Here is a 13,000-nt window from a genome sequence, read left to right as displayed (position 1 = left end):
ACTCTATAGTAATTGTTAACTATGGAAGTAAAAAATTGCCAGGTATTATATGATACAAAGAAAAGTTCAGTGATGAAAAGACTTAAAAACGCCTTACCCTGTTCAAATATTTTTTTGTCTTGATAATCCAGCTGCTATTCTTGATAGCCAAAATGTGTGATTAGCTTACTAAAGTGCACTTAATATGCTTGAATTACTGAAAACTGTAAAATGTACTTACCTTCTCGTTATTGTAGTAAGAAATGCAAAAGCCATCAAATTTCACCCATCTCTTCTGAAACATGCGCTTTCTGTAAAAGATATGAAATTGTTATTTCACATTCAAGTAGCATGAATGTGGACTTGATATGCATTTGTAATGTGAGCATGTTGAATACTCTCCCATCTGCTAGCAAACATAAGCTGAGATCATGTATAATTCTGACAATGGAACACGATTTTAAAATAAAATGGCACAATGGCACTTTAAAATCATTAAAAATATGACTGACACAGTATACAGTTACCATTATTATCATCAATAGTTCTGAGGTCAAGTGGGGAAAAAAATGTAGTCAGAAGCACCAACACCGTACCTATTTCCCTTAATGGAAATAATACTTTAATAAAGATAATGTAAGTTTTCCACCCCTCATTAACTTTATAGCTTTATTTTCTTCTTTGCTCTGAAGCATGACTAATATTTTGCTAAAATAAAAAAGCTATGTTGTATGTACACATAGAAGTTTTTTGCTATTATATAACCCAAAAAAGTCCTGTGCAAGTACATTCATTTTCACTTATTCCTAGTTCATTTAAATAAATCATTTTTTAAAGCAAATTGTTCTTAGGTGCCATCGAGTCCAGTATGACTCACAGCACCCCTATAACAGTTGACCTCCTACCTTGTGCCATCCCCACAATCTCTGAGAGGTACATGGTTGCTCTGAGCCCATTTATTGCAGTCACTGTGACAACACATCTGGTTGATCGTCTTCCTCTCATAATAGTTAAAATACCAATGGATCAAGCAAAATGATATCATCTTCTGTTTCTCAATTTCATTTTAAAAGGAGATAAAAAACACCCCAAATCCAAAATCCACAACTAATTAACTCACTTTTTAAAGAATGGCTATATACATTTTCTACCCAGGCCTTAGTTTGTGTTTTTTTTTCTTTTTATTGTTTTGTTTCTAAAATCCCTTCCTTGATGAGCTAGTCCTACAGGTTTTGAATGTGCTATCCCCTAGAGGGCTTTCAGTCTCTACTGGTATGGTATAGACATTTTAGCATTCAACAAAGAGATATAGCTAAAAACTTGCTATTATTTTTTAAAGTCCTTTATAAAGAAAGAGGTAAACATCAACCATATCTATACTTTTTTTTTTTCCTTTTTCAGTGTTTGAACATGGTTTAATAAAACTTCCAGTGACTTTCACAAAAATTACAGACAGAAAAGGACCTCAGGGAATATGGAGAATTTCTCTTTCAAGCCGATTCCTCAGAATCTGTACATCTATTACTCAGGCGAAAATAAGCAAAGCTACCACATTAATTCTAAGCATATTCATTATGTTTAAGATAAAATTATAACAAAAATGATCAAATAGGAAAGAATTTTCAAAGTTAATGCTCATATTTAAGCACTTAATGAATTGTAAACATTTAACACACTAACCATCCAATCTTTTCTTTATTCTCTTAACTCTCCGCTTCTTTTTAATGTTTCTAGATGTATCCAGGGAGTTCTGGTGGCCTAGTGGCAAGAAGCTACGCTGCAATCCAGAAGGCAGGCAGTTCAAAGGCCACCACCAGCTGCTACACAGGAGAAGGACGGACAATCTTCTCCCATGCGATTAACTGTTTCTGAAAACCCATCAGAGGGTTGATTCCGACTATGGTACACAACAAGAGATGGATCTATCTTAGGAGCTCTGTTAGTCTAGTGGTATGGAGCTGTGCTGCCAACCCAAAGGCTGGTGGTTGGAATCCCAGTTACTCCACAAGAGAAAGATAGGCAGACAATGTTCTTTCAGCCTCTGAAAACTCCTGGAGGGTTACCTATCAGTCGGTTCTGACTCAAAGGGACACAATAACACCACAACAGACCTGTCTACATCTGGTTTGTCCTTCAAGCAATCCAAGAGTTCAAGTTCAAAAAGTTAAAGGTAAAGAAATACTAAGCAAACACCCAATAATTGCACCTTGAATAAATCAATTACTCTTCACATTGTTGTTGTTGTTGTTAAGTGCCGTCGAGTCATACATGACTCATAGTGACCCTGTCTCTAAGAAGATAAAGATCTTAAGATTATTTCATTATTTTTTCTTTTCCCACTGAGAACTTCTTTGTTGATTTTGTTGTTGTTATGTGCTGTCGAGTCACCTATGACTCATAGTGGCCCTATGTACAATAGCCCTAAACCCTGCTCTATCTTGTTTCATTCTTATTGTTTCTGATATACCTATTCTTTTACCCCAGTCACTGAATCAATCCATCTCATTGAGGGTCTTCCTCTCTTGCACTGTTCCTCCATCCACCCAATTATGACATCCCTCTCCAAGGATGGGTCCTGCCTTGCAACATTCCTGAAGTATGTCAGACAGAGCTTCGGAATCCTTGCCTCCAAGAGCAGCCTGGCTTCACCGTCTTCACTTCTCTGCACCCTTTGGAAATCCTTCTAAGTCACCTGCACGGAGATCACTTCCTAATCCAAACTTACTTCTCTCTCAAAGCACCTTTTACTTTCCTCACAGCCCTGCATACAATCACTCATACACACATTTGCTTACTTTTATTATGAGGAAATCTGCTGTTAAGGACCTCTCCTGAGTGCTAATGAGCAAAAATGTCAGCCTAGAGACTAAAGTGTCCCTGTTCTAGACCATGATCTTCTCAATTGCTTGCTATGCTCTTGAGAGCTGGAAAATGAATAAGGATGACAGAAGAATAATCAATGCCTCTGAGTTAAGTTGCTCGAGAAGAGTATTAAACATACTATTGACTACCAAGAGAACAAACAGTTCTGTCCTGGAGAGCATGAAAGCAGGCTGCTCCTTGAAGGCAAGAATTTTAAAGCTCTGTCCCACATATTTTGGGCTAAATGCCTGGAGGGACCAGCCATTGGGAAAGAACTACATGCTTGGAAGAGTATAAAGGAACAGTGCAGGAGAGGAAGACCCTGGATAAGATGGACTGACAAAGTGACTGTGGCAATAGGGTCCAGTGTGTCAGAGACCATGAGGTTGACTCAGGCTAGGGAAAGGTTCAGGGTCACTGTTCACAGGGTCCCAAGAGTCTTAGTTTATTTGACAGCATATAACAACAATCATACTAGACCTTATGCTATACAAGGGAAAAATCAAAGACTATCTCACTCTGTACTACATGATCAACACCTCCACAGAGACAAATGGAACACTGTGTGTTTTTTTTGTTTTTTTTTAAGTAATAAAGGACCTGATTAAATACAGTTCTTTCAGCACTGTGTAAAGAATAACACACAAAATGCCTAAGTTCAAGCACTTAAGTAATCAGCAAGCTTAAAAGTAAAGAAAATCTGTAAAATGGAGTTGAGGAAGGAGAACAGGGCTCCTTTAGAAAATTCAAAGTTTCAAAACAGTGGAAGAAAAAGAATTTGGCACCTACTTTTAACTCAACTTACTTAAGATAATAATTGCTGTTACTTAGACTCAAGGTTTTCTTAGAACATCAACACTATCAAGATAAACAGTTCCTAGTTATATTAGTTTCTTAAGGCTGCAGTAAAGATTTCCAACAAACAGTGGTGGCTAAATACAACAGAAACGTATTATCTTCTAGTTCTAGAGTTTGAAATCAAGGTGTCAGCAGAGCTATCTCCCTCTGAAGACTCTAGGAAAGAATCTTCCTTCTTCCCCCCTCCCCCAAGTTCCAGATAGTTACTTGCAATCCTTGGTGTATACTGGTCTGTAGCTGTACCATTCCATCCTTTGCTTCTGTCTTAAAATCACTACTCTTCCTCCGCTTGTACTTGCTTCTACTTATAAAATAGGCATAACTGATAGTTAGGGCCCACCCTAACTCATGTGTAACCTCTTTTTAACTTTAATTATATCCACAAAGACCTTATTTCCAAATGACGTCACATTCTGCAGTCCAAGGTAGATATGAATTTGAAGTGGGGAAGCTTTTTCAACATACAGTCTGAGGCATCTGGGAATTTAGCATTCACATCTACAGACACCCTGTCAATAGAACTTCTAGTAGTTCTCTGTCAATGTCCTGATCTAGCCATTTTTAGGTGATCTTCAACAATATTTTGCCTCCATGTGATATTAGTATTATTTGCCAATTTCTACATGCAGTTGAATCACCTTTCTTGGGAATGAGAACAGATATGGATTTCCCCCAGTGAGTTAGCCAAGTAGCTGAATTCAAAACGTCCTGGCACAAACTACTGAACACATCCAGAGCTGGATCTGTTAGTTGAAACATGTCAATTGGTATCCCATTGATTCCTGGGGCCTGGCTTTTTTGCCAGTTACTTCAGAGCACCTTGAACTTCCTCCTTAATTACAATGGGCTCTTCATCATATCTTACTTCAAGAAATATTTCAATACTAGTCAATTCTTTTTGGTACAGCAACTCTGTGTATGTCTTCCATCTTCTTATAAAGCTCCTGGATCATTCACAGTTTTGTCCAGAGTATCATATCAATGAAGGACTTTTACTTTTCAAAGAGAAGAGCAAACTGGGGGAGGAGGGGTAAGAGGGGAGAAAAGTACAACAATGAATGAATTGAAATCCAAAGTCTCCATAAATGTTCATTAAAATGAATTTTTTTAAAAATGCAATTCTAGGCTTGAATTGGGTTTTTAGTTGTTTTAGCTTGAGAAATGCCAAGCAAATTCTTCCCTTTTTATTCTCTGACTCCAGCTCTGTGCATATTCCACTATAATACTTGTCTTCCCCAATTGTCCTTTGAGCTGGACAACTGAAAAGTTTGCCAGAAGAATTGATGCCTTGAGCTATGGTGTTGGGGGACAGCACTGAATATCCCATGAACTGCCAAAAGAACAAATGGGTAAGTCTTGGGAAGAGTGCGGCCAGATGCTCTTTAGAGGCAAGGATGGTGAAGCTTCAGCTCACGTACTCTGGGCATGCTGCTAGGAAAGGCTATTTCTCGGAAAGGGACATTATGCATGGAAAGGTGGAGGGTCAGCAAAAAAGAGAAAGACTGGCACAGTGACTGTGCAATGGATTCACGTGTGTCAGAGATGATGAGGACAGTACAAGGTAAAGTTCAATCCTGTTGTCCCAAGGGTTGCTATGAGTCACACTCAACTCGATGACACCTAACAACAATCCACAAAAAAATTAGAAAAGGATAAAATAGGACAGAAATCTTAGTATCTGTCAGGGTGAGAGGTCAAAGATGCTCCCTACCATATGACAAAGTAGCATCTCACTAGTAGATGTGAGAATTCATTTTAACACAGTATCTGGGGAAACAATGTGTGTTCTTAGATGATGGTGAGTCAAGTATGATTCAGCACGTTGTTGTTGTTGTTGCTAAGGGTCTTCAAGTCAAGTACAACTCGCAATGCCTCCTATTACTGCAGCCACCTTGTCAATCCATCTCATCAAGAGTCTTACTCTCTTCTGCTGATCTCCCACTTTTCCAAGGACTAGCCTCTCCTAGCATTATGCCCAAAATATGAGATAGAAAGGTTCACCACCTCTGTCTCAAAGGAGTATTCAGCTTGCACCTTTTCCAAAACATACACATTTCTTCTTTTGGCAGTCCATGGTATAGTCAGTCATGGTACAGCTCTTTTCCAACACCCCAACTCAAAGGTGTAAATTCTTCTTTTGTCATTCTTATTCATTATCCGGTTGTCAGATACATAACAAGGGACTAAAAAGACCATGGATTAATCACTTTAGTCTTCAGACTGAAATTACTGCCCTTCAGTAATCTGGAGAGGTCCCAGATGGTGGATATGCCCAATACAAAAAGTATCTTTAACTCCTGACCACTGGTATCAAGGATGTTGACAGATGGTCCAAGTAAGATGCAATCACTGACAATTCCAATTCTTTTCCCATCTATCATGATGTTGTCTATTGGCACAGTGGTGAGGACCTTTGTTTTCTTGATGTTGAAATATAATTCATATTGAAATATAATTCATAATACAGTCCTTGATTTTCTACAGCACGTGTTTCAAGTCCTCTTCAATATCCACAAACAAGGTTGCATCATCTGTTTAATGAAGGTTTATGAGGAGTCTTCCTCCAATCCTGATGCCACATTCTTCTTTATTGTGTCCAGATCACAAATTATCTACTCCGTATGCAGAATGAATAAGCATGGAAAAATGTTCCAACTCTGACATACATCATTCCTGATTTTAAAGCATGCTGTGTTTTCTTACTCTGAACAACAGCTTCTTGAGCTAGGTTTAGACTTCATCTGAGCCTAATTAAGTGTTCTTAGACTCATACGTTTCTCAATGTTAGCCATAGTTTGTCACATTGAATAAAACACAAATAAGACATTCTTCTGGAATTCTGATTTAAGCCAGGATCCAAACGACATAAGCAATGATCTTCCATGTGCCACAGTCTCTTCTAAATCTGGCTTGAACTTCTGGCAGTTCCCTGTCAATGTACTAGTCTAGAAATCATGGATGACCTTCAGCAATATTTTTCTTGAATGTGCTATTATGAATGACTCATGATATCGTTGATGAATACCACCAAGTTGGAACGAATGACAGCTGACCCTCCAGTGGGTTTTCAGAGGCAGTTAATTACAAGGGAGGAGACAACTCACCCTTCTCTCATGCAGCAGCTGATGGATTTGAACAACATGCCTTCAGGATCATAGTAGAGTTTCTTACCAGCAGAGTTGTTAAGTTCTGGCTTTTTCCTATCTTCCTGTCAAATCTCAATTATCATTAAGTGCTCAGCTGTTGACCCAGAGGTTGGCAGTTCAGGCTCATGAAGCTTCACAGAAAGAAGACTTGGTGAGCTCTTCCTTTAAAAGTACTTTTTCAAAAATCCTGTAGTTAATCAGTGAGATGTCGTCAAGGAGGCTATGACTCATAGCAACCCTATGAACAGGCGATCGAAATCTTGCTCTGTCAGGCACCATTCTCATACTTTCTGCCAGGCTCAAGTCTACTGCTGCTGTCACTATATCAGTGCATCTCACTAACAGTCGTCTTCTCTTTCATTGATCTTAAAAAAATGCATAGGGACTGGTTTATTCTGTCACACAGCTGAGATAAGCAGAAACTACCTTGGCATCTTAAAAATATCTGTAAAGAAGAAAAATCTCTTCCTGCAATCAAAGGAAACATGATATAGTAGTTGGTAAGAGATTCATTCCAGCTCATTTCTTCTCAGTCATCCAAAGATTACATTGTATGGATCTGCTACTCTGGAAACACTACCTTGCAGCCATGCTGTTTTCTATTCCTTCAATACTCTCTTCTCTTTCCAGTCTCACAGCTTTCCCACATGTCATTCCCTCTGCCTGGAAAACCCTGGGAATCTTCTTGAGATGTACAGTACATTCTTTCGAGAACTAAGAATAAAAGTCTTTTCTTCCAAGCAGCCAATCCCGAAGATAGTATTGCTCCTTTAGGGTCCTTTGAATTCTTTTCCATTTCTCTACTTAATACCCTTTATCAGAGTTTATGATTATGAAGTCATTTTGCTTCATCTGTTTCCCATATTAGATTCTAAGATCCCTAAAGACAGAGGTCATTGTGTTCTGCTTTCCAAATCTAGTGACTGCCACAATATCTCACATAGGAGCTTAGAAAATGAATGTTTTGTGAATGAAGTAATGGATTCCCCACTTAAAAATAAAATGCTTAAGTAAATCTGTATTTCAAATATAAAGAAACGAAACTGCTAATATTCTTCTTCTTTAATTTTTTGTTTTGTTCAAATATCACAGAACTAACATGTAATAACAACACATTTTATACATACATGAATTATAATTTCATACTGGAAAATGCAATTTAAATAATCTAACGTGGTACTAACTTTATAACAATCTATTTTTTCATTGAATGTACTGTTGTTTGCCTACAAGTAGAGCACAACTCATAATGACCCTGTGAACAAAAGGCCTGAAGCCTTTTTATAACTATTGACAATTTTCAAAATTCATAGAGTTTCCACAGGAATGTTGTTTAGGAAGTGGATGCCACTCCTGCTTCCAAATTGAATGTACTATTATTATTCAATTATATGTTTTCTGCAAATGAATTCCAATATTGAATTCTAATTCAAATTAGAACCCACAGAGACATCTTTCACAGTATTATTCTTTTCTGTCAAATGGAAATTTGGATTTTTCCATTAGTAAACCTACAAATTTATTAAAAGTTCAATTGATTTTTTTAAAAAGTACCTGAGAAGCAATGTGCTTCTAAATGGCAATCTAAAATTATTAAATAAATTAAATTGGTAAACACAGAATATTTTAAAATGCTTTTCATCTATTAAGAGTTAATTAAACATTTCTCCCACGTATACAGAAATGGCCGTGAAATATCGGCAACAAATCCCACTAGAACTTTATATAATTAATCTACTAAACACAATTAAAAGTTCATAAAATATTCTTAAAGGCTTCTCTGAATGGAACTGTATATAATTAACAACTAAACACAATTAAAAGTTCATAATATATTTTAAAGTGTTCTCTCAAATAAGTTATGCCTTTTCCTTAAACTCTACTTAACGGTTCAAATTGCTTAATAAATATTTTATAAATAGAAAGACAAATTATATAAAATACAATGTCACTGTAGTTAATGTTCACTATCACAAGACATAAATTAGATCTTAAATAATTTATCTTTATTATACAGAGGTTTTAAAGCCGCAGTCCAAAAAAGCATTTCTTCTGTACTTGATGGGACTGTTAGCATGGCACTGGGGAGTGAGTGTTTAGTCAGTTGTATATAAGTTTCCTAAGTGAGAACCAACTAAAATACAAAATGGCAAATATAGCCTTGCAAGCATAGCCATAAATGCACAACCTTGAGAGGATAAAATAGACAAACAAAATCTTCTTAAATTCAAATCCCGTTGAACAACACAAACTTTCTCCATGGGGAGCACTCATGGCCTAGTGGCAAGAAGCTGCACTGAAATCCTAGAGGTACATAGTTTGAATCCATCAGATATTCTGATGAGGAGGGAGGGGCAATCTTCTCCTGTACCTGTCAGATCCGATTTGATGGTACACACACAAAAATTTAAAAAAAAAAAAAATATTAAAAAAAACCAAAAACCCTTTCTCCAATTAGATGAAAAGAAAGTACTGGGGAAAAAACATTTGGCAATGACATTTCTGACAAGGGACTCATAACTAAAGATAGCAGAATACTTCAGAGCCTCCACAAACAGAACTGACAACCCAATAATAAAACTGGTAAAAGACATGAAAAGACTTTTCACAAAGGACATTCAGATGGCCAAGAAACACACAGGAAATGTGCAAAATCACTAGCAATAACTAGAGAACAAATGAGAGAGCAAGCGAGAGAGAGAGGGCGTGCAAGCAAATCAAAACAGCAATTAGATACCATCTCATTCCAGCAGCAGTTGTTGTTGTTATGTGCTATCGAGTCGCTTGCGACTCATAGCGACCCTGTGTACAACAGCCCTAAACCGTGCTTTATCCTGTGCCAATCTCACTGCATCTGACAAACCCATCCCGAGTACCCCAGTCACTGAATCAATCCACCTCATAGAGAGTCTTCCCCTCCTGCGCTGTCCCTCCACTCTACCCAGCATGATGTCCCTCTCTAAAGTCCTGTCTCTTCTTACAACATGTCCAAAGTATGTCAGACGAAGCCCCAGAATCCTTGGCTCCAAGGAGCAGCCTGGTTTAATCCTCTCTATGATGAATCTGTTTGTTTTCTTGGCAGTCCATGGTACATTCAGTACTCTTCTCCAGCACCACAGCTCAAAGGCAGTAGCAAAGTTTAATAACACAATAAACAATAAATGCTGGAGAGCAAGTGCAAAGATTGGAACTCTAACGCACTGCTTCAGGAAATAGAAAATGGCACAACAGCTATGGAACATAGTATGGCATTTCTTCTAAAAGATAGCCACAGAAATCCTACATGAACCAGACTTTCCACAATTTAGGAATACATCCCAAGAAAATTAAAACTGAGACACAAATGGAGACATGTGCAACTATGTTCATAGTAGCATTAACCACTGCTAGAAAACGCAAACGGCCCAGATGTCTATCAACAAACAAATGAATTGGGAAATTTTGGTACATTCACACAGCTGAATACTATGCAGCAATAAGAAATAACAATGTTGTAAAATACCTTATAACACGGTTGTGGTGGTGTTGTAATGTGTCGTCGAGATGCTTGAGACTCATAGTGGCCCCACGTCCAAGAGCTCTTAACACTGCTCTAGCCTGAGTCGCACTTACTGTCCCTAACACTCTTACCCCCATTACCCCAGTCTCTGAGTCAATCCATCTCATCAAGGGTCTTCCTCTCTTGCACTGTCCCTCCACCCCCCAAGAATGACACCCCTCTCCAAGGACTTATTCTTCCTTGCAACATGTCTAAAGTATGTCAGACCAAGCTTTAAAATCCTTGCATCCAGGGAGTAGCCTGCCTTCACTTTCTCCAGGAAAAACATTTGTTCTCCTAGCAGTCCATGGTATATTCAGTACTCTTCTCCAGCACCACAACTCAAAGGCATCAATTCTTCTATCATCGCTAGTCACTGTCCAGTTTTCTGATTCATAGCAAGTAACTGTGAAGATCATGGCCTGGATCAGGTGTACCTTAGAATCCAGAGTGATACTGCTGTTCTCTAGTACTCTACCATACTTCAGCAGACTTTCCCATTGCAATTCATCTTTTTTTATTTCCTAGCTGCTGGTAACAAGAGTGTTGATTGTGGAGCCAAATAAGCTGAAGCTGTTATCCATCTCAATCGTTTCACCGTCTATCATAATGCTGTCATTCAGCCCACTGATGAGAATCTTTGTTTTCTTGATGTTGAGCTTCAATTCATACTGAAAGCTGAAGTCCTTGACTTCTGCAGCAAGCGCCTCATGTCCTCGTCAGTTTCAACAAGCAAGGCTGTGTCATCTGCATAACATAGGCTGCTGATGAGTCTTCCTCCAATTCTGATGCCACATTCCTCTTCATAAAGTCCAGTCTCCTGAATGGTCTTTTCTGCACATAGATTGAAAATGTATGGAGACGGGACACATCCTGACACACACCATTCCTAATCCTGAACTATGCAGTCTATCCCTGCTCTGTTCTGACAACTGTCTCCTGCTCCAATTATAAGTTTTGAATAAAAGCGTTCTGGCATTTCCATTCTTCTCAGAGTTACCCATAGTTTGTTGTGATCCACACAGTCAAATGCCTTTGTATATGAAACACAGATAGACATTCCTCTGGTACTCTCTCTGCTTTCAGCCAAGACCCATCTAACATTAGCTATAACAACCCTACTACCACGGCCTCTTCTAAACCCAGCCCATATATCCAACAGTTCTCTGTGGATGTGCTGTTCCAGTTGGTTTTGGATAATTTTCAGCAGAATCTTGCTCACATGTGGTATTAATGATATTGTTTGATAATTCCTGCACTCTGTCGGGTCACCTTTCTTTGGTCTAACATGGTAGAGTGTAGAAAAATATTATATACTGAGTAAAATAACTCATTCATATAGGACAAATATTGCATTGGACCACTATTGTGAAAATAGAAGGATAATGAGCAAGATATGTACAAATGTTCAGAGAAGGAAGAGGAAGGAGAGAAGGGCAGGCAGAAACCAGGCAAGTGGGGGGAGCGGGTATCACTGAAGTAGCAAAGGTTTGTGGGTGGAGCGGGAATGAATGAATAGGAAAAGTTCAATGGGAAAAGACAGGGTGATAACAGGCATAGATCAATGGTCATTAATTATATAAACTATAAAGTGTATGAGTCGCAAGCAACTCGACGGCACAAAACAACAACAACAACATAAAGCATATGATTGTAACACAATGTACATGAATATATTGCAATGTCTGTGAATGACTATATAAAGCAAGTACATTTAATGTATTAAACATAATATATATGAATGACAGCATGTAAACCAATAAAGAAATAAAGGGAAAATGCATTACCAAATATTTAGTAATAAAAATGTACTTATATACAGTGCTCTATAAAGTAAGTCATATACAAATATACTTTTAATCCTTAAAATGACCATAAAAGGCAGCAATATAAAATAACTCCATTCTAAAATAAAGATAAATAACTTGCTGAAGTGACACAACTAGTAAAAGACATGTTCATGATTCAAACCTGGGTCATTTGGGCTCAAAGTCTCTACTTTTAATCACTAAATAAAAGCAATCCTAACCCATTTTATAAGGAGCTACGGTGGGGTAATCCAACAAGGACTTGCACTAACTCAAAGGTAGTACCTTTCTGGATGTTCAAGTTCTCCAGTGACTGAGGTAGAAAAATAGGTGATCTCCTCCCATGTGATTTATAGCTGCCAAAATTCTACTAAGGGGCAGGGCAGCTAGGTGCTGGTTCCTTACTGTTAACAGTTAAGAGTGAGTATTCTTTTATATCAATGTATCCTGATCATTCCTCTAGGTGGCAGTAACATTTGACCTACACTATAATATGTACGTGCAATTTTGCAGGGTGTTTTCAGAATTACTTCAGAAAGAGAGCAGGGAAAAGGCATAAAATGTAGACCCTGGATTCTTTGGTTTTTAGAAACAGGAAACATTTATTTAAGAAAGTTTCTTTAGCATAATTTATAAAGTGCTCACTATCTGGTGTCAGCATCTATTGTCTCAAAATAGTACATCTTAAGAATACTTCCTAAAAACCATGCATATATACACACTATTAAATGCCAATTTATTAAATTCTCATGCCAAAGCATTAATTCCAACTGCTTTGTAATTTCAATTTGTTTTTTTAGTATTATTTA

The 13,000-nt window shown here is 37.8% G+C and overlaps 1 protein-coding gene across 1 annotated transcript in view; it reads right to left on the bottom strand.

The window, feature by feature from the left end:
• The window catches only part of ARAP2 (ArfGAP with RhoGAP domain, ankyrin repeat and PH domain 2), a 302,530-nt gene that overhangs the window by 235,682 nt on the left and 53,848 nt on the right, over window positions 1–13,000 (bottom strand). The window contains exon 6 of the mRNA XM_006895415.1: window positions 221–290. Within this exon, the coding sequence (XP_006895477.1) occupies window positions 221–290 (70 nt within the window). The remainder of the gene's footprint in view (window positions 1–220; window positions 291–13,000) is intronic.

This window comes from Elephantulus edwardii, unplaced genomic scaffold, assembly GCF_000299155.1.
Source record: "Elephantulus edwardii isolate Elephantulus edwardi_28Jun2011 unplaced genomic scaffold, EleEdw1.0 scaffold00167, whole genome shotgun sequence".
Lineage (NCBI taxonomy): Eukaryota > Metazoa > Chordata > Mammalia > Macroscelidea > Macroscelididae > Elephantulus > Elephantulus edwardii.
This window is presented reverse-complemented; position numbering and strand designations above follow the sequence as displayed.